The 21,703-nt window shown below is 40.1% G+C and overlaps 3 protein-coding genes across 4 annotated transcripts; 1 reads left to right on the top strand and 2 right to left on the bottom strand.

The window, feature by feature from the left end:
* The first annotated feature begins 1,303 nt into the window (after nucleotides 1-1,303).
* Nucleotides 1,304-2,221, top strand: LOC119892406 (fatty acid-binding protein, liver-type). Its single transcript, XM_038704629.1, has 4 exons — nucleotides 1,304-1,442; nucleotides 1,640-1,812; nucleotides 1,960-2,052; nucleotides 2,132-2,221. The coding sequence occupies exons 1-4, from the start codon at nucleotides 1,376-1,378 to the stop codon at nucleotides 2,180-2,182; spliced, it is 384 nt and encodes a 127-aa protein (XP_038560557.1). The 5' UTR covers nucleotides 1,304-1,375; the 3' UTR covers nucleotides 2,183-2,221.
* smyd1b (SET and MYND domain containing 1b) lies at nucleotides 2,113-12,877 on the bottom strand. Of its 2 annotated transcripts, XM_038704628.1 has the most exons (10): nucleotides 12,702-12,877; nucleotides 11,510-11,686; nucleotides 9,148-9,361; nucleotides 8,091-8,221; nucleotides 7,878-7,916; nucleotides 5,728-5,923; nucleotides 4,585-4,677; nucleotides 4,254-4,417; nucleotides 3,947-4,115; nucleotides 2,113-3,002 (listed from the first exon to the last, which is right to left on the bottom strand). In XM_038704628.1, the coding sequence occupies exons 1-10, from the start codon at nucleotides 12,821-12,823 to the stop codon at nucleotides 2,838-2,840; spliced, it is 1,470 nt and encodes a 489-aa protein (XP_038560556.1). In that variant the 5' UTR covers nucleotides 12,824-12,877; the 3' UTR covers nucleotides 2,113-2,837. The 2 variants fall into 2 exon arrangements, with proteins under 2 accessions (XP_038560556.1, XP_038560555.1); XM_038704627.1 differs by lacking the exon at nucleotides 7,878-7,916 and having other exon boundaries at nucleotides 2,838-3,002; nucleotides 12,702-12,823.
* Nucleotides 12,878-14,116: 1,239 nt separating this feature from the next.
* On the bottom strand, nucleotides 14,117-18,337 carry sprb (sepiapterin reductase b). The gene is given in 7 exon segments (XM_038702553.1): nucleotides 14,117-14,229; nucleotides 14,232-14,267; nucleotides 17,588-17,700; nucleotides 17,702-17,828; nucleotides 17,831-17,848; nucleotides 17,928-18,156; nucleotides 18,239-18,337. Coding segments are annotated over 7 exon segments (735 nt in total).
* Nucleotides 18,338-21,703: the final 3,366 nt, after the last annotated feature.

Consider the following 21,703-nt stretch of genomic DNA (forward strand, 5'->3'; position numbering starts at 1 on the left):
CGCAGTTGTCTTTATCTTTCAGATATTCAGCTTTGCATAACCCTGCAACAAACAAGGATCCTCACATGACACTGTGTGTGTTTTCGTGGCAACTTCAGTGACACAATATCACTGTTGCAACAGTTATGATGGTTATCTTGTACGGTAGTCACCTTTGATACATTTTTTTAACTTCATGGTTTAACCATAAGCTCTTGTCCTATGTTAAAGGTGAATGCCAAACAAACTTAATTATCTATTCTGAAGAAAGTATGCTCTGAAACACTCATGAGAAACTATGGCTTTGTGCTTGATTGCATTATTTTGTCATATCTTGGGCTTGCTCTGTAAAAAGCTCTTTATTTGAGGAAGCTTATCTTGAATAGTGACATCACCTGATCACCATTGTAATTAAATGAAGATTTTAGATGGCAGTATTCTCAAGCAGTGTTTTTTCCCAGCTGCTAAGAAAATGGCATAAAAGCCAAACCTTATAATAAAATAGAAAATATACTGTAATAGTAACATTTTGGCAAAAAAATACATTTTAAATATGCTTTTAGGACAGAAGCATTGTGACTGTAACATGAAAATTGTGGTGGGAAACTACTTACAGTTCTTGAAGAGAGGTATCTTATCAGTTTGCCTCATTTATTGTTGGCATGAATCTGTAAAACTTTAATTTCTTTTTTTTTCCCCTGTAGAAACATTATCTGTGTCCTTCTGTTTATGTCAAAAAAAGGAGAAATGTTTCCTCTGATATGTCCCCCCCATTGCTTGCAGGCAAACTTTAAAAAGTAAGTTTTATTAATGACATTCAACTCAGAGAAAATACATCTTTAAAACTCCAGCTTCTGTAAAACTCCATCTTATTCATTATTAGAGGCAGTGAAAAAGAAATGGGAAATGGGAAAAAGAAATTTTTTTTTAGAAAAGTTAGAACAAGAATACAGAAGGGAAGGGACAGAAAATGTAAAGGAAGGTAGAGCTAAAGCAGCAAACTGAGAGCTGACATCTTCATTATTCCCAGTCAGCAGTTTTTGGGGTTTACATTCATGCAATGTCATCATATGTTAGTGAGACTTTGAATGAGAAAGACTTTCAAGATCATTACATACATTTACTATGCATTAACAACAAGACACTTGGCTTCAAAATACTGTCACACTTTTACTATTTCACCCTCTACATTAAGGGTTACCCAACTTTAGTCTAGTCACCTTGTCCCTCTTTTATCTCTTTGACCTTATCTGTGTAGGTGGATCGTTTCTGAGCTCTGCTGGATGGCAAGTGGGCTGGAGCTGCCTTAATTGGAGACACCTTTGGTTAATGATTGCAGCTGGAGTATAAAACAGGCAGCTCACAGCTTTTTTCTTCACCTTTGCTGTCTGTCACCATGTCTTTCTCTGGAAAGTACCAGTTGGAGTCTCAGGAGAACTTTGAGCCTTTCATGAAGGCTATTGGTAAGATTTCAGCTTTCTTTCATAAAGTATCTTTGACCACTAGCTTGGAGAGTGCCTGTTTAACCAGGTGATGGAACATGTTTTGCAATCAAACATGGATAGCCGACTTGCCTAGCAATATTAAACCCATAGTGGTAAGTTACAACTCTAAAACTATTCAAGGAAATACAATGGTGTCAAAATGCTTTCTGTCTCAGGTCTTCCTGATGAGCTTATCCAGAAAGGCAAAGATGTCAAAAGCATCTCTGAAATTGAGGAGGCTGGTGACTCCTTCAAAGTGACGGTCACTACTGGCTCAAAGGTCCTTGTAAACAACTTCACCATTGGAAAGGAGGCAGAGCTGGAGACTATTACTGGAGAGAAGGTCAAGGTAAGCCAGTACACTAAACTTAGGAATGCAAAACAGAAATGAGCTAAAAACTTGAATGTATTCACAATGGTGTGCTAATGTATGTTTTGCACAGTCAGTCAAAATTGCAAGACTGCTGCAGAGTTATGTTTCTTATGCTTCTTTAAGTCGGTGGTTCATCGTGAAGGCAACAAGCTGAAGGTCTCCCTGAAGGGAATAGAGTCTGTCACAGAACTGGTGGATGGGAACACAATTGTCAATGTGAGTAGGACAAAAAAACGCTACATAACTGACTATATGTTGACCAAGTTTGTGTGTGACTTTTTTTTTCTCTCCCCAGACTATGACTCTTGGTGGCATTGTGTACAAGAGGACAAGCAAACGCATCTAAATTTCTGCACTTGGGATAATAAAAGAAAATGGAACACTGTCTTGTTGTTGAGTTTCTTTTTTTTGCTCCAAACTTAAACTAGATGCTGGCATGTAACCAAAAACTTCACTGGCAGTTGGTAGAGTTTGCAATTAAACTGCAGATTTTACTAGTACATAATCTACCGGAACACCATGGGCCCTAGAAAATGCTTGTTCCAAATCAGTGAGGTTAGTCTTTGCTTTCTGTGGGTTAAAGTGTGTCTGGACTTGACTGGCTAAAGGTCAGGTGGCTTGATTGCAGGGCGCTAGATGTGTCACATGAGCAAGAGGTGCTTAAAGGTGTCTTAACATGTTCACATAAGTGAACTTATTGTTCACATGACTCTTATCAGGGTATTGCATACTGATGATGCACATCAGTATGTATACCCTAGTATAACCATAAATCTTAAACAAATGACTTAAATTGCATTTTTAAAGGCTGAAGTTGTTGGACAAGTGTCCACCTGAGAATGAGTGCATGCACACACTGAATACTCAAAGACTGTTACATTGTAACTTGTGCAGGTTTGGTGTAGCGGGGGGAGTAACTGAGATGCAGAAAACTATGTAAATGTGTTTAAAAAAAAAATTCACAGTAAACACTATCTCATTACTCATTGGCAGTCCTGTGACTACTTCTTCCGATGGAAGAGATTCTTGATTCCTTCCTCCACAGAACTGGGTTCGTGCATCATGGTCATTGGTCTGTTCTTCAGAGCTGCCTCTCTCATACTGTGGTAAACAAACTCATTCTGCTTGAACATCCTCAGCTCCATCTCTGTCTGCACACGCATTGCCTGTGGAAACATCAGCATTTACTGTTTACCTATGAGTTGACTATAATACAAAAGCTAGTAACCAGGTCTGTTTTGATGCCACTTTGTACCGCCGGTATCTAAACTTAAAATAGACTAGCCGTTCAACAGCTATTAAAACAGTAGCAAATGCAGAGACTAAGCTCAGAGGAGAAATATATCGTATACACCACAAGCAGTATTGTAATGATTTTTGGGCCACTTGAAGGCAGTGTAATAAAAACAAGTTGCTGGCAAACAGTTGCCAATCCAGCAGTCATGGCGACATTAGCTGGAGACATGTTTCTGGCCACCTGGCAAATATCACTTCAATATTTACACTCCTCCTGGCCAGAGTAGACAGTTTCCTGTCCCGTCCCACTCCCACAAAAATACTCCTCTCGTACCAGTCCCGTGACAATTAGTTAAATGGAATTGTAAAAAAATGTCAGCCTCTAGGCAAGAGATGGGGAAAAAACTATCAATACATAATCAAATAAAGTATCTTGTTACAAGTTACATTTGAATTTGGATTTTTCCATCTCCTGACGGAAATATCTGGCTGTTTCCCTGCTAAATGCTCCATTGTGTTCACTAGATAGTTGCTGAGCTTTCTGCTGTTTGGTGCTGAGCAGGTAGCACACAGTGGGTTTTTAGAACTTTTTTGCAGAAAACAGCTGCGTGCTGTGGTCGAAAATGACACTGAGAGCGGTGAGAGTGAACCAAAACCAACAAGTCGGACAGCTAAACAATAAGCAGAAACCTGCTATAAAGCTCTGTAAAGGCGACGGGAGCTGCAGATTCAGGTGAATTCTCTGTAGGTTCGTCACTTGGAAAGAACCCCTTTCCCGTTGTCACATTGACTTCATATCATCATTTGATACATTGTTAAAAAGCTAAACCACATCTAAATGCAGTTTTGTGTGCAGATTTCGAGTAGTGTTTACCTCCAGGTCCTTGGTGATGGGATGTGTTGGACCGTGGGTGATCATGAGAATGGCATAGGCCTTGCAGATCATCCCGTGGGCAATCTCTATCTCCCCAGCTTGCCAGTGAGTCACTCCTGCTCGCATAGCAGCCATGCCAAGAGCAGCATTGTTTGAGTGGTACAGTTTTCTGTCAGGGGAAGAGATTTGATTTATTTGAGAATGGATTTATAACGTATTTCACACTGAATACATGAATAAGTGAGTTTACTCATTTACAACATGCTCATGTGTATCACAACAGATAGCTCAGTATGTTTGTACTCACATGTATCCCTCCACCATTTTGCGGGCGTATTCTGCAGCGTCATTATAGTACTGCAGGTAAGCTTGCACCTCACTTAATGTGCTCCACATCCGCAGCTGGTAGATGTGAGTGTCAGCCAACACTGGCTCTGTTTTCTCTATGCACTCCCTGCAGATTTTTACCACCTGAAGAGAAAAAGACACCATAAAGAGAAATCTTAAACATGTATGGTAGGATAGAGCGTTGATAAGATAGAGGAAAATTAACTTCTGTTGTGTGATTAAAAAACAACTGGAGCTAATTTTGGTTAATCTGTTTTTTATTTGCTGTTGCAGGTGAGTAAATACAATACCTCATGGTAGTCCCCTTTCAGTCGAGCCTTGTCCATCTTCTCCAGCATTTGAAAGCAATAATCTGTAGCTTCTTTCACCTGTTCCTCTGAAGGCTAAGATTTGAAGATGGGAGACATTGATCAAATTTTTAATCAGGGATTTTTAATGAGTTGCACAACTCAAGTATTAACACACTGACAATGAAATACATCATGAAAGATGCCTAATCTAATATTATTTGAGAGGACTTACTATTTATTTTTAAAGACAACATGCTCCAGGGCTCTTGTCCAAGACCAGAATGTTTATTTTTCTAACAACAAACAAGATTTACCTCTCATATATATAATTAAAAGACAACTCCTAGTTATTGTGGTTTTTATTAGACAGCCAAATCTGGCATACAGTTTTGGTCAATATCTCAGATTTCTATTGTTAATAATAGACTAACTTTGTGTAACCTTTTCTGTGGTTAGTCACTGACACATGCTATTTATAACTTCTGACCCACATAGACAATCTATTTTACACACACTGACACACACAGGGCGGACTGGTAATCACTGCACTGATGGAATTGTAGTGCCTTGTGTTTCACAGATTCATATAATGTCAAGCCGTATCAGTCAAGGCCATGGAATTACCTCACTTTTTATGGTGTGCCATGATTGATTTATACACCTCAGAGTATAAAGTGGTAAACTGTAAGCAGTATGATATTGGAGGTTGAATGAAAATTATCAATCCATCCATCCATTATCTATAAAAGCTTATCCTGTTGAATAACAATTTCATAACAACATAGAAAAGATAAGATAATTCCTGGTATATGGTAATACATTGAAATACAGTTACGCCACTAAAGTAATTTGAAGTTGTTGAGTAAATTAAGTTTACTTCCATCATTTTTCTCTACCTCGTTATTTTTCAAAAGCATGCGCGAATGCTTGCACATACAAACAGTTTGGAAGCTGAATCCAAAGGGAGTTATCTTTGCTTAAAATAGTCACTGTGGCTCTGCATCTCATGTTTACCGTCTGTCCTTATCACCCATGTCAGTACTGAATGTAGCAAGAGGTTTCGGCCCTTTTTGCCTTGTGCAGTAAAAAAAATCTTTCTCTAGCTTGATGAAAAGCAACAATAAAAAATCAAAGCAGACAAACCTTGACTCCGTCCACTTCCTTTCCCCCCAACTTCAAGTCATCTTTGATGTGGTTCTTGCAGTGCTCACATGTGCAGTCAAAGAAGTACTGTGTTTTCAGCAGCCGTTGTCTCTCCTCTGACAAATTCAAGAAGTCCACATATGCAACTGTCAGCTCCTCTCCCTCTGCGATCTTACCTAGAGAACGCAGCTCAATTCTGAGGAAGAGAAACACAGTTAAATTCAAGCAGAATGACTTGTTTAGTCCATTTTGTCTTTTGTTTATAGTTTTTAATTGATGGTGAAACCTTTTTCCATAGTGTGGCTTTCAGTTCTCTCAATCTAGTTGAAAGATTGTAGGTATGGATAGTCATGAATATCAGGGAGATTATTTCACACTTAAGCCAAAATTCAGTTCATTCATTTTGTAAATGTACCACTTTTCTAAATTTAAATGTACTCACTTGTAGCAGAGATTTTATACATGTGTGGACCATTTTTAGTTATATTTGTTGCTCAATTAATTCAGTTCTATCTCACACAGGCTCCGCCCTCTACTGGACTCTATGGGTACTACCTCCTCCAATCACACGCACGCACTTGCCCACTGAAATTTTATCATGCACGTAGCCGACCAATATGACGTTGCTACCAATACGTGCGTGACGTATAAATAGCAGTGTCCCTACTGCCTCAGCATCCTTTTTTCTTCAGCAAACGGCGAACTGCTCACTAAATCTGGATGCTTTGTGAGTGAATCTCCCAAGCCTGGACACGGGCGGGCACATTCCACTCAGAAGTGTGGAAGGGTCTACGACCCTTTTTCAGCGGGGTGTGTGTCGAAGAGATCTGCACAATGGCATCTTGGCCCTTACTGTGCCCGTTTGTGCGTTTCTATCTCTTGGATATGTCGGGCTCCTTCTCGGGATCCAGCTCGCAAGTGCGACCTAGGATCTGAAAAGTGAGGATCTGGTGACTACTGGGTGTAGAGGGGGAACATACACTGGCAGTGCCTGACGTTCCAGTGAGAAGTCAGGGCAGTCCAGGTGTTAATGGTCAGGCCAAGCCCCTATTGGTCCAGTGACCTTCTCAGGGGTGTCCCACCATTCTGTCACTAGGTGATGTGGTGGTCGGGGCTTTGGCCGGCCTGTGGCCGACCGGGTTGGTGTGGTGGACTTTGGCTTGTTGCGGCTAGGGCGGACAGTCATCGGGCTCCACCCACTGTACCCATAGAGTCCAGTAGAGGGCGGAGCCTGTGTGAGATAGAACGAAAGGTTACGATATAGTAACCCTAGTTCTATAAGAACAGGCGGAGCCCTCTACCGATGAGCCCTGCTGCTCTGACGCCGTCTGCTGAAGAGGCGGTCAGATGCTGAGGCGGTAGGGACACTGCTATTTATACGTCACGCACGTATCGGTAGCGACGTCATATTGGTCGGCTACGTGCATGATAAAATTTCAGTGGGCAAGTGCATGCATGTGATTGGAGGAGGTAGTACCCATAGAGTCCAGTAGAGGGCGGAGCCTGTGCTTATAGAACTAGGGTTACCATATCGTAACCTTTCGTTTTCCCCCATTTCAATTGTTTGATTTCATTCAGCATTTTGCAAACATTTAGTAAATGCTGAAGCAAAAAGAGTAATCAAGGCTTGAATATGAAATAATTTTCTTAAATACTGAATATTTTCATGGAAATATTGTTTTTGTCACATTTAAGCCTGATGTTACATGGTGTTAGAGGTGAACTGAAAGGAGTCAGCAGTCACTGTTGGCATGATGGACAGACACAGTGCGATCACACATGGACAGACACACAAAGTGAAAAACCAGCAGTACCTGAGTAAAACTTTGTGTGGACACTACAAACAGTTAGATAACTCTGTATGGTTGAAAATGAGCTTTCGGCAGAGGAAGAAATATGCAGAGAAAAACCCATGACAGCTTTTTGTTGTACTAAATGAGCTAAATAGAGGTTAGAGCATTCAAGAGTGAAAACTGAGTCACATCAATCCTACAGCGCAGGACACTACAAAGACATTCTACAGTGGATGGAGTGGGACGGAGGATAGTGGTTATGTGTAATGATAAGTTGATTAAGCATTTAATGTCAAAGTCTTAATGGTGCTCTAATAAATAACACTAACATAAAAGGCTTAGGCTGAGGTAACGCACCTCCGTTGAGAATGAAACACAGTATTCACAGCCGACTGACTGAAAGACAAACAGGAAGCAGTTTTACACCAAATGCAACCTGACAACACACATTCACACACACATTCTCACACACACACACACACACACACACACACAATACACAGCTGAATACAAACACAATTTTGAAATCACTGGGAGAGTACTTTGAACTAAAGTGTTTTTTTTACGTACTTGCCGTGGTTGAGGATCACAGTGCAGTTTGGCCAGCAGTCATGATTCACTAGACACAAGTTTGGGAAAAGACCAACTCCTACTGCCTGAAGGCCCCTCTGGTCACTCACAGTGAAACCGTTACAGTTAACCTGGGAGAAAGAGGGTAAATATTAGCGTGAACATGGAGTTTGTGACGTCACAGAAATCCATGTTTTAATGTTCTGCACAGACAACTTGCTAAGAATTTTAAATAAAAATATTTTTCACTGTCTCCATCAGTGACATTTGTTTTAAGGGTCAAAGGACAAAAATAAGTCGTGGTGTCTTTATCAAACCAACCTTCTGGCCTCTCACAACCTATTCAAAGAAACAATATTAAAAGGAAATATAGCTCTTTGGTTGAACTTCTTGTCAACTCATGAAGTATATCACATATCATTTCAAATATCACCTGACTACTCGCCTTATTACAGAAAAATGTCCTAAATGCTATCATAACATAAATTTCCAAAATAGGAATAGTCGTATCTTCCTATTACAGAAGTAAATGCAGCTGGGAAACATGTTTTTGTAATACCAAAAATCTTACATTGAGACAAGCGTGGATTCAGACTTAGGAAGTTTCTGTACTGAGGCGCCTGATGTTTGCTTTCAGGTATAGTCCTCAGTCACTGTTAGCAGCCTGGACATGTTCTTAAGCACAGGATTTCACAGATAAATATAACTTTTGTGAAAATGTACCATTTACCATAATCTGTCTGTCAAATTTAAAGTGAAATGGCACTACATGTGCTGTAAACTAAGGTATGAAGGAACGTGTCTGGGTTTACCACTGGTACTTACTGCTTTGTCAGCTGTTGCTGGTGGTAAACATGAAAATATTTGATTTTACAAGTTGACAGGAATGACTAAACACACAATTTTATGTCTGGGAGGCTAGACTGTCTAAAGACTCAGCTCACTATCTTTGTGTTCTTTGAAGAAAAAAAGCCCCTGACTTTGCAGTTTTAGGCTTATGGCCCAATAGCAGGAAAATGAAGGGTGGGCAATAAAGGGATAACACATATAAACGTACCACTCCAAAAATATGTGAGATGACATCAATTGTGTGCTGCTTGCTGTTACGAGGCCAGTAGTCAAGGAAGTTGTGGATGTCAACTTTGAAGTCCTTCAAATCATCCTCTTGCATGTCATCAATGTGATCCTCCAGCTCCTCCAGCGTGACCATCTGCATGTCAGACACCACGCTCCCCTCCTTGTCAAGGCGCCACAAGATGCGGGCCACCAAGCTGACCGCAATAAAAAGAACAATGAAGAAGAAGACATGTGACTTCAACGGTCTAGATTAGTGTTTCTCAACGGGGGCGGTACAGGGGGTGGAACCAATATTTTGGAAGAGGGGGCGCTGAGCTGCTTTTGGGGGGCGTTTGTTGGTTGGAAATTCTAAGGCGAGTTTACACTTAAGATTCACAACAATACGAGTTTAAACTTTAAACTACTTGCAAAAAACTGTGGTGTGCAACATTAAAACCTGCCAGTTTAATCCACTGCAACTGGACGAGACAGTGTATTTTTTCTCTGTTAGCTACTTGTGGTGCAGCTTCATGCTGCCTTCACGGGAACGGGAAGTCAGAGTGTTATCTCTAAAATTTTACCCACATGGCGTTTACTGTGTAAACTCTGGAAAATTGACTTTTTCTTGGTGGAAAAGTGTTTATTTCTCTGAGGAATACGTCTCCGGTTACGTATGTAACCCTTGTTCCCCGAGAAGGGAACGAGACACTGCAACGGTGACGACACTATGGGAACTCCTCTAGGCGTGGCAGGGCTGAATTATGAATTAAACTAATCCAATCCTATTGGCGTTGCTCTGACGATAGCGTGGGATGGCGTAACTGGAGGAATATAAAGCACGCTGGCACACGGGACAAACCAGCTCTTTGCTATGACGCAAGGCGCTCCAGGTGGGGCAAGGCGTGGCGGACCGACACAGTGTCTTGTTCCCCTTCTCGGGGAACAAGGATTACATACGTAACCCGAGCCCCTGAGAGGAGGGCCCTATTGCCTGAACTATCCAGTTGCTGATAGTGTGTTTAGAAGCAGGGAGCCCAGCCTTGGGGGACCCAAAACACACCAGCAACTGGTCTGCTTTCCTCCACCGGGAGGACCTCAGAGTATAAATACTCAGTGCCCTGACATGGCAGAGCAGATGAAGTCTCCCGTCCTCCGCCGTCACATGAGGTGGGGGATGAAACGCCTGCAGCACCGTAGACCCTGCCATACTGGACGGCACCTTGGGGACGTAGCCCGGACAGGGGTGCAGGACAGCCTTGACCTTCCCCGGGGCAAACAGTCCAATACAAGGCTGTCAGTAGACCCAGCTATTAAAAGTTATTAGCAAGCATGTAAGGCGCCTAGCTAATAAGGAGAGCTAAGTTAATGTTAGAATACAGCTGGGTTTTCGAGGCTAGAGAGTTATGCTGTATCTGCGCCACAGTTACACTGTTATTCTGTGGGAAACACTGAGTTATGATAAGTTATTAACAGATAAGCTAATAAAGTCCAGTCAATAACTGAATTATAATGGATTAATTTATTACTGAGATGGAAAGGGGCCACAAACACATTTATAGATTACTTCCCCACAAAAGAGGAGGTAAGACTTAATCATGTGTGTTGACTCAGCAGGGATGATATTAAAAAAGTTGATCTACAGGAGAAAAATATTAAAAAGCAATAAGAATGCCTGAGAGCCTCACTAGATTATTTTCTATTATAATTATATTTTGAATTGTCACCTTCCACCTGAATTTTTAGTAATTTCCACCATAAATTGGTGCAGAAAAGTCAGAAATTGGAGGAGAAATTTTCACCACAATGCAGGAAATTAAGTGTTTAATGCTCAAAATCTTCTGGGGGAGGACCCCCATATCCCCCCACTTGCCCCATCCAAGAAAACAGTATTTGGGAGGAACATTCACTTATTAGTTAAATATAATTACTTTTCATATTTAGGGCAAATAGCAAACATCTTTTCTGATGGGGGGCGGTAAGGGACCTGGATAATGGATAGGGGGGCACTGGCCCAAAAAAGGTTGAGAACCACTGGTCTAGATAAAATCAGACACACATACGTTGCAACTAATTAAATTTTAATTTAAGACTTATTCGGACTAACTCACTTTATAACATGGCTTTATAACATGGCTATGTATTCATGTTTTCATGATTAAAATCCCCTTGAATTATCTTGAACTATCAAGCAAAATCAACAAACCAGCCTCTTGTTTTCTGATTTAGCAGGATGAATTACCAATAATGGAGTGTAGAAAACTTCAGAAATTTAAGACACCCCCCACACAGAGAAATGCTAGAAGAAGTGTTTTTCTCAGTATGTTTTGTTCTGTCACTCCCCATTTCCTTTCCCGTTCACCTACCGGATGTTCTCATTCGGTGCTTTGCCATACGTTTTGATGGCACCACATTCTTGCTTGTGTTCGGCCCAGCCGGCACGCTGGCAGGTTCGGTCACAGTAATGGGCAAATTTGCACTGGCCACATCTCTGTAGCTTGTCTTGTCTGCGGAAACAGCTGTGACAGATACGCTCTGCTAGACTGTAGCAAAGGAAACAGAAAAGGTAAACATGTTATATTACAGCACATGTATATTGTAGATACAATAGCCTAAGAGAAAGTTGTCCAAGGAAAAGTTAGGTATGTTGGCTTTACCTTACTGGTGGCCAAATTCACTTTATAGTAAGTTATTTTTCTCCTTTTAATATGCATTTCTACCAGCTTAAAGACTCATCACAAAATATTATCAACTCAAAGTTGAGAACGTCTCACAGTCTTTATTATCTAAATGTAGAAGTTCCAAAAAAGCTAATAAGTGGACTTGAATTAGTTGGTAACTGTTGTAAGAGCTATAAAAATGACTAGGAATACAATTACTAAGGTTATGGCTACTTCTAAGATAGAGGAGGTTTGATGTGAAGACAGTAAATTCTGGCCTAATACGAATATACGTCATATAGAGAACAGCTTCTGTATTAAATATTTTCTAGAAATTTTCAAAAGATGCCTTAAAAGTCATAATTCAAAAGCATGGAACCATGGAAATTGACACTACAGGATTATTGTACAATACAAATGCAAATAGTTTCGTCTGTCACAATTTTGTCTTAAAACATTTTGTGGTCGGTTTGTCCCACAAATTCAAAGTCTAAGCAGGGTGACTTTTGTTTCCAATTGTTTCAGAGAAGGTTATTATCATTTATTGCTTCTTCTTTCATGTAACCAGCACTTATTTAGTTTGTTTATGTAAAAATATCCCCCTGAGCATGAGTTATCTACAAACGAGGCACCATTGTCTACATGAAATTACCATCATGATGACGTAACATACTGTAAGAATGCAGCACTTATATAATATTATCAAACCATCATAAAATCAGACTCCATGGCTTTCCGAAACAGGAAAACCTAATATATTGTGGATAAATAGTAATAGTAGTAATAGTAATAGTATCTAGAGGTAAAAAAGAAGGAAAATACATTTTTCAACTGCCCAAATATCCTCCTAATAACCACATCTGAACACATCCCCCACCACTGAGCGTCATTACTGTACCTGTCAAACACAACAGCTGCGAGACTGGGCTCAGAAAAAATGACGTCTCCAGCCCAAAACTCTTTGGTAGCCTTCAAACCCCTGCCCTTTCCAGGTGAGTCAAATATTGCCACGTTCTCCATGGTAGCTGCACTAGATGCTGGTGAACAGTGAGTAAGTGGTGAACGGCTGGTTCAGTGGTAGAGAGAAGCTAAATGCAGCAATAGGGTAGTTGAGGAACTCCTAGACCAATCTGTGCTCTGTCTTCTTCAGTGACAACTGCACATTCTACACCCAAGGTACTAAAATAGCCAGTCACCTCTTGAACTGTACCAACAGACACAGAAAATGGGTTGGTGGTGATGTGTGTCTTTAGTCCACAGAGAAATAAAAGGTCTTGAAAGGACAATGAAACCAAGAACCTTGTTTGAAAGTAACAGAACTGAAATTCTTTGTTGTTCTTTCAGATCCTTTCATTTAATTGAATTCATTGTCACGCTCTCTGCTGCTTTTTGTCCAGTTAACTGGCAGAAACTCCCTCACCCCCAAACATGACTTGGTAGGTGCCCGGCCCTTGAGGGTTATTTCTGGCCCTCAGTTGGGGCTGTCTATCAGGAGTCTGAGGTGACGTTGGACAGCTGCGAGAAGTTTGACAGAACCTGGTCTATCTCGCTGCCTCTACCCTGTTCTGGGGCTTTCTCTAACTTACTCTATATCTCTATTCCTCTGTAATTGCAACGTAAGTTATGAACATCAATGCTTTCATACCACAAAACTTGTCCCCACCTTTAGTGTACCCTGAATGGAGATCAGACCCCACAACAGGACTGGATTACCAGGTTTGGGTCCCCACAGTGTCTTACAAAGAAGAATAAACACACACCCTCATGTTTTCATCCACACCTTTTCTGCATGCCACGTTTGATTGTTTGTTACAAATCCTTTAACTTTCAAAGTTTTAGTTGTATTCTCTGCCATACATGGTAACCAGATTATGTTTTACATCACAGTGCAAAAAAATGGAGGTAAAAGGCTGAAGTTTCTCCAACACAAAAGAAAATTTCTTGATACAGAATTATATTCATACATTTCAAATCATCAATTCACTGAACAGTCGGGTAACTTTGTTTAAAGAGGTTTATTTAATTAGTGCTTAACAGTATGTTCAGCAACACACACAAAAAGTATAAAACAAACAGGAGGAGACAACATAAATATATTGTTATATATTGTACTATGCGCATTACATTTTTTCTATTGTTTATAAAACAACTGCAGGTCAGCCACTGTCCTGTGTTCTATTTGTATCTATACTGAACTATTTTACTTGCGAGCAGCATCAAGAGCATGGGTTTTTCAAACTTTAGCAAGGGAGTAACATGCACTAATTTACACCACATGAACACCATTATTCTTCACTCTGTCTCATATTGATATCACACTTCGAAGACGTCCAGGAGTGCCCCTGAGGAGAAGTCATTGTCCAGGAGCAGCTTCATCAGTTTGGCCACAGACTCCTGGCAGGGAAACAGATCATAACTGACGCCAACCTCTGAATGTGCTTCTGCATCTCTGTGTCCATAGGACCTGAAGTAAACCAGAAGGATTAGAGGGTTAGAAAAAAATGTGGCCTTTCAAGTTCAAGTTCAAGTCTTTATTTGCCAAAACGACGCAAGTCGCCTGGAATTCATTTTAGTGATTTGGCTCATTCAGGACAGTACAAGACAATATTGGACAAAAATAACAACACATTATCATACATAACATATAGCATAAAAACAAAACAAATACTAATGAGTAAATATAACAGATAATCAAAAATCAGAGAAAGTGCCAATACATTTAGTGACACTGAGGAGAAGGACGTAGTTGTATAGGCAGAGCAGATAAGGATTGTTGGTGTGAATTGAGGGACCTCACAGCTATTTGAAAAACGGGTGGTTCTAGATCTGATGCTACTTAGCCTTCTGCCTGATGGTAGAAGGGTAAAAAGAGAATTAGGAGGGTGCAAAGAATCTTTAAGTATTTTCAGTCCAGTTTTAAGTAAACGGGTGTTGTAGTCACAGATCTTAGGGAGGTCCAGCCCAATTATTCTTGACGCTGTCCTAACTACCCTATTCGGTGCAGATTTATCATCTGCAGTTACCCCACCATACAGTGATGGAGAAAGTAAGTATACTCTCTATATCACTGCTCTGTAGAAGTGGAGCATACCCGCCTGGGACACTTTAAATTTCCTAAGTTGTCTTAAAAAGAAGAGTCGCTGGTGAGCTATTTTAACAATCTGACTGACATTGGTGTCCCATTTAAGACTGGAGGATATGATGGTCCCAAGGAACCTAAGACTTTCCACCCACTCCACAGTTTTGTTCTTGATGACCAGGGGCTGGAGCGACTTACTATTTTTATTCCTGAAATGGACAACCATCTCCTTGGTTTTGGAGATGTTGAGGGACAAGTTGTTAGTTGAGCACCACTCAGCCAGCAAGGACACTTCTTTTTTGTAAGCCGATTCATCATCATTAGTGATGAGGCCCACCACAGTGGTATCATCAGAAAATTTAAAAATCTTGACTGAATCATGGTGAGAAAAACAGTCATTGGTATAAAATGAGTACAAAATAGGAGACAGAACACACCCCTGGGGGGCACAAATGCTGGTGGACATTGATTTTGACAAGAAGTTATTAACTTTAACCACTTGAGATCTATCGGTTAAAAAGGCAAGGATCCACTTACATAAGGACTCCTTAACACCCATCCCCAGGAGTTTGTCACACAGTCTCTTTGGTATAATATTGTTAAAAGCAGAACTAAAATCAATAAATAGTACCCGTGCATATGTAGCTGACCCTTCCAAATGTTGAAGAATGTTATGGGTGCAAAGAGAAACAGCATCTTCAACAGACCTGTTCTCCCTATATGCAAATTGGAAAGGATCCAAAGACATAGTTGTGAGATGATTGGCCACTAATCGCTCAAAAATTTTCATGATAACAGAGGTTAGACCCACTGGTCTATAGTCATTCAAACAACTTACATTTGACTTCTTAGGCACAGGAATGATTATAGCTGATTTAAAACACGCTGGGACTTTACATAATCTAAGAGACAAATTAAAATTGTCAGTAAGGACATACGACAGCTCATCGGCACACCATTTAATAGTGGCGGCAGAGACCTGATCGGGGCCTGCTGCCTTCCTGCAGTTTTGTTTTTTCAACAGTAGCCTGACCTCGTTTTCTTCTTTCAGAAAAGGTGGTTCAGGGGGAGCTATGTCATTGAGGAAATTAGAGCTGACTGTACATTCAGAGTTGCATTCAAATCTACAATAAAATTCATTTAGTTTGTTTGGTAGCAAGCGATCATCATCAAGAACCGCATGACTGTTTTTATAGTTAGTAATCTGTTGAAGGCTTTGCCAAACACCCCTGTTGTCATGGACACTAAGCTTAACTTCATGCTTGGCCCTGTAGTTAGCTTTAGCCTTTTTAACAGCCCGTTCAAATGCATATTTAGCTGCAGTATACTGACAAATATCTCCACTCTGAAAAGCATTTTTCCTCTCCAAGTACAACATTTTGATATCATTACTAAACCATGGCTAACTCTATATTATATATTACATGCACACTAGATGGTCAAATATGGACATATGGTACATTACTTCATTCATTATGCTCTTTTCTTAAAACTTTTACATTGTCTACATACAGGCTTCCAGATAAGTGCATCAAAACACCTTGTTACATGTACACTGAGAAGAATCATAGACCCATTTAGTCATGTCAACTTACTTCTTCTTTTTAACTCAAATAGCTCTGACAAGTTTTGGATTTTGAACTCAACTGTATGAGTTTTAGAAAGTTAAACTTGCATTAATTCATTGTGTTGACTATTTGACACTTTTGTCGTGTTGATTGAACTTACGTTTGTAAGTTATCAGTTGAAAAAAAAGGCGAGAGTATGAGGATTGCCTAGGTGCTGCGTCTTTTGAGTTTGAGAAAAACATATACATAATCAACTAATTATTAGGGTTTAGCAAGTACTCAGTTAAAAGGAGTATCCGGTACAGATACTTTCTATGAGTATCATCAGAGTAAAATGTGTCAATATCTGTTTTGTTATAAACTATAAATATATGAATATAAAAAAATCAATTACTATTCTCTGAAGCTCAATTCTGAGGCTGTTCTGTAAATGGTTTTCTAATAAATATAGCAAGTTCTGATAGAAATTTCAGGCTTAAATAACTTCCAGTTAATACCACCCACTTATAGATTAACCCCCACCAATTCTGAGTACAGATACAGAAAATTTGGTGTTCTTGCTCACCCCTGCTAATTATACACTGCAGATAAGTCATATATTCAAATTCCAAAGAAAATATAGACACTTCTGTGGTAAACAAAACTAGTGCCAACGGTGGAAAGGGTTCCAGACAACGGCCTTAAGGCCCTTTCAGAAAGGAGGTGACATCTGCTGCTATTTTGAACTTTGACTGCGGCGTGCACAGGTGCACCAGCAAGCTACCCTGCCCCGTCACAAGTCATTGAAGATAATAGCACAGTGGTGCTGTTGTTGTGGTCTGTCTTCAAGGCCCTTTATAGATGTAAACTGAAACAAATTTGGAATTTAAATCCCTTACCTTGAAATGGAAAGTAGTATTAATTTGGTTAAGTTGCTTTAACTTGAAACTAGTTTTTAAGTTGAACCACCTAGATAATTTTTACAGTGTATGTATGTGCGCATGTGCATGTATGAGACCATCATCATAAACTTAATAATTTATTCACAGGCATCACTGTACATTTTTTTATGGTTAATACAACATTTGGCCAAGGGACATTTGAAAAATCTCATTTTAGCTAACATTGGCACAGGTCAATATATAAACTTGTATATACCGGTAGAGTAGCTGAGGACTTTGACATTTGGGTCCTCCTCAGCCAGTACCGTGAACATCATCTTTCTGGCTACTTTGGCAGTGCAGTACAGCACCCCAGGAGGGAAAGGCCTTCACCATTCTCCATCGTATGCCTTGTCTGCATATAAATACCTGCAGGATTCCTGCAGTCAGTGCCAGAGCATTGCTAATGTTGACGGACAGTTAGGAGTTCACCTCATCAGCATCAGTGAAACTTACAACGAAATGTCACCCAGTGAGGCTAGGAGCAGAGAGAAAAAGAGAGAGCATGAGTCGGTGTGGGGAAGTACGTAGAAAGGTAATACAACAAAAGAATTAACCAGCATTGTTGATAAGAAGCACATGATCTGTTTCATTTACAGCTTCCTGCCTTGCCACCCTGACTGTTTCATTCACCCCCTCTCTCCTGCTGAGATTGACAGCTATGTAGAGAACCACCAGCTGCTGTTCCTCAGTGAAGCTCTGCAGCTTGTCCTTCATGTCTTGCAGCAGAGTTTTAGAGCGAGCTACCAGCAGGAGGACAGAGCCGGGCTTCAGCAAGTGGGACACGTGGATGGACACAAAATGTTTGTTTGCTTGTCTTTTTGTCTTTTGTTCTTATGTTATATTTTTCTACAACCTGATCACTTACTTTGTGTGCCACCACCTGTCCAAATCCCTTGGAGGCTCCTGTGATGATACAGAAGCACCGGTCCAGAGTCCTGGGGTTCAAAGAGTAAATGTCTGGCATCCTGTCAAGTTTTCTCTGGTGGTGTAAGTGATGGTCAGTGAAAAAAGTGGAAAAAAGGGGATATGAAAAGAGACTTACATCAAATGTGAAATGAATAGAGACCACTGCTTTTGTCAGCATGTGAGAAGGATGTGAATGCTGAGCTGCTTTTATAACCCAACATAACCATGCAGAACTAATGGACGTCACGTGTTATATTTCACAGTGACAAGAGAATTAAGAGAAAAGGAGTATTAACTGAGTGCCACATTAGTAAATAGAATATTCATATGTTTAAAGGACTTACATTTTTAAAAATACATTATTTGATCCAGAATAATTAAAATGACAATTGCACAACTTCTTTAAAACAAAAAAGTTTTTGACTAGCATCATTTCACTATAAATCTAATAAAGCACTTTATAAACTTGCATTTATGGACAACAAATCATAGAGACCATAAAACATTTGTGTGTATAATATTAAACACTTAAAATGCCAAGACAAGAACATGCAATAAAACTGCAAAACTACAATAAAGAATGATCATCCTTTCATGCATTCCATGATTTATATGAGAGAAAATTACCACAGGCTGTGTTTAAGTGAATTGATACGCTAGCTTGTTTATGTTAAATGACTGACATAATCAATTGAAATAGCTCTTGCATCTCAGCAAAAGAAGATCCATGAACTGCATGTCTATATGAGCTATTTCCTGGATACAATGTACTTTCACTCTGAATGCAGGCTCCCCCAAAACACATTTTCATGCTCAGTGAGTGCAGAGTGCGCACAGATAGGCAGGTATGCCAGCTGTGCTTATTACAAATGTTTTTTTTTTTCATTTTTGTGTTAGTGCATTTGTTTCATTAATTGCTGTTGGGATGCAAAGATTTTTTTTAAAGGTTCTTAAATAAATTCCATACCCTAGTTTTGGCACCAAACAAATGGAATTAAAAACTGACATTACATGAAATTAGAGAAATTATTATTCTTAATAAACACCAACCAACAATTTATCTTACTCCCCTCTAGTTGACAGACACAAAATAAATGAGGAGAACAGAGATATACAAAGAAATGGGGTCCAGTTTAGCTGAGCTGGGTGGAAGAAATCATAGCGCTCAATAGTGGCCAAAGGGAGTCAGAGAATCCCTGGAGACCTGAGAGGTCCCCCCCCAATCCCACCCCCACCCATGCTTACAGCAGTATTGCAGCTGCCAGTCAGTGGCAGTACAAGTTGCCAGCAAATAGACACCACTGCCCCCTAATGGACAGTCAAGAGAATCTCTTTAAAAATTGCCGATTTGATTGTATAGAGACTGCAATGGCCTAAAAAATAAATTTGTGGATTTGGGCAACTATACCATAGAGCATTACACTACCTTATCCTATATTACATTAGAAAACTGGGTTGGGGAGTAAGTAAACGCATTATATCAGATCACAGTACTATTACTACTATTAACCGGCGCCCTGGAAATGTGATCACTTTTTAATTAAATTCTGTAGAAAATCACTTATTGGATCATGCAGAAAATAGTCTGAAGTAAGTTAATGCTGTCATCAGGGTCAGAGTACTACTGGTCCTCTATTCTACCAGGTACCTACATTCAGCTATTACTGACTAGCCAGTCCAAGTATTTGTTAGTCACTGCACATATTTTGGCACAGCAGGAAAAGATGTCTCTAATAACATTAATGCTATTATGTGTAGCTGTTCCAAGCAAAGCCCGGCTTTTGTGCATGGTGTTTAACTGGCATTTCCAGGACACTTTATTTAAACCAAGTCATTAATGTTAATTAGGTGGTGGTATGGTAATGGTGCAGTGGATAAGACAAATGCCTTTGGTGTGAGAGACCTGGGTTCAATCCACCACCTCTGACATACATAGCAATTGTATTTGTATTGTACATGTATTTGTTACACTTGTGTTTTTCCGTATTTACCAAGTCTGCTGTGAAAAACAAATGTCGACCTGAAACCATTAAAAGGCCTGTGGTAACCTCCCTCAGTTACACACGTGACACTGTAACCCTGACATGAATGTATGTATGACTTCTTTCCACATAAGGAAATGCTTTCTAAAAACTCCTACCATGGACTTTTGGATTTACTCTGCATGTGTGCTTTGTGCCTGGGATGTTCCCCTCCCATCCTGCAGGGTGCACACTGGTGCTCATTTTCCTCACCACTTCAGCAGGGGGGGAGGACAAGCAAAAGAGAAGAATGAGGATGTAACAACCACAAAGATACAAAAAAGCGCACAAAGCCATAATTAAGTGATTCAAAAATACATCGGGAACAAGAGCTCTACAGTGGGCTGCACATGGGATAAAAAACTTTGAGTAGAAGAAAAGGAATCTGATAAATCTATAAGTTGTTAAATTATTACATGTGCGAGTGAAAGTGGAGTTTGAAAGAACACAGTGTTTACCAGGCAGGGCAGGTCTAATGAAAGATGATGATGAGTTGCATTATAGGAAGTGTAGGACCCAGCATATTTGTAGCTTGTGTCACCGCTCTAACAGTGACTCCAGCAGTTTTCTGTGTTTCTCTGTTCCCTCCTCCCTTGTGTGTCTGTGCATGTTTCTGTTGTGGGCACTGCTTTCGTTTCCAGGCACCTGGCTCATCTTCATACCTGATTGAAATCTACTCATCAAACTTCTCCTCATACTCTACTGCCACTCAGATTATTCTGTCCACTCAGTGGTATAGTTATTCTAGTGTATGTTTCTAATGTGGTTTTCCCTGTGCTTCAAGATACCAGGGCCAGCATCTTGTGTCAAGCCAGCAACCCCTTGTCGCTTCTCAGACTCCTACCAAACTGCGTACCAACTTTCCTCCAGGCATACTGATCACCCTTCAGCTCACCTGCCATCGTCATCCACTTTTCGGTTATACTCTTTTTCTTAAGACATTTTATTAAACATCCTCCGTCAAGTCTGTATCCACTCCTGGGTCTGCCAAAAAACAAAACCTGCAGCTTGACCCATGTCAGGGACTAAATATCTGGATATCTTGCATATATTTGCAGCATTGTATTTGAGTAGTCCCGTCAAAAGCCACACAACTTTATGGAAGTGCAAAACTAAATTGCTGGTGTCTGTGAAGATTCTCAGTCATCCAGGTCATAGTTATCCAACGAAGGTTAAAGTCAAAGGCAACTGGACTTGGTTGAAGTATCTTCATTTAAGAAGTCCTTCTGGTGAACTAGTTTATCTAAAAAACATTGTAGATGGCTATGACCAGTGAATTGATTTCAAATGCAGTTTCCCCTTAATAACAAAAGGTTTTCTTATTTGCCATTAATAAAACATTGGATAAAGGTACTGCAGCATTTAGATGACTTGAATGTGCATTAAAGCTGCTAGGGGAATGT

Source organism: Micropterus salmoides, unplaced genomic scaffold (genome assembly GCF_014851395.1).
Source record: "Micropterus salmoides isolate LMB-PRFRI ecotype aquatic unplaced genomic scaffold, ASM1485139v1 Ms_hic_scaffold_7, whole genome shotgun sequence".
Taxonomy (NCBI): Eukaryota; Metazoa; Chordata; class Actinopteri; order Centrarchiformes; family Centrarchidae; genus Micropterus; species Micropterus salmoides.

What these genes read in the sequence shown, in the direction of transcription:
- LOC119892406 (XM_038704629.1), top strand. Translation starts at nt 1,376, where the DNA reads ATGTCTTTCTCTGGAAAGTACCAGTTGGAGTCTCAGGAGAACTTTGAG. An exon ending in GCCTTTCATGAAGGCTATTG is followed by an intron (nt 1,443 to 1,639) that starts GTAAGATTTCAG and finishes TTTCTGTCTCAG; the next exon opens with GTCTTCCTGATGAGCTTATC. An exon ending in ATGGGAACACAATTGTCAAT is followed by an intron (nt 2,053 to 2,131) that starts GTGAGTAGGACA and finishes TTCTCTCCCCAG; the next exon opens with ACTATGACTCTTGGTGGCAT.
- smyd1b (XM_038704628.1), bottom strand. Translation starts at nt 12,823, where the DNA reads ATGGAGAACGTGGCAATATTTGACTCACCTGGAAAGGGCAGGGGTTTG. An exon ending in GCACCGAATGAGAACATCCG is followed by an intron (nt 9,362 to 11,509) that starts GTAGGTGAACGG and finishes TATTGCGGTCAG; the next exon opens with CTTGGTGGCCCGCATCTTGT. An exon ending in TGAAAGGGGACTACCATGAG is followed by an intron (nt 4,418 to 4,584) that starts GTATTGTATTTA and finishes TTTTCTCTTCAG; the next exon opens with GTGGTAAAAATCTGCAGGGA.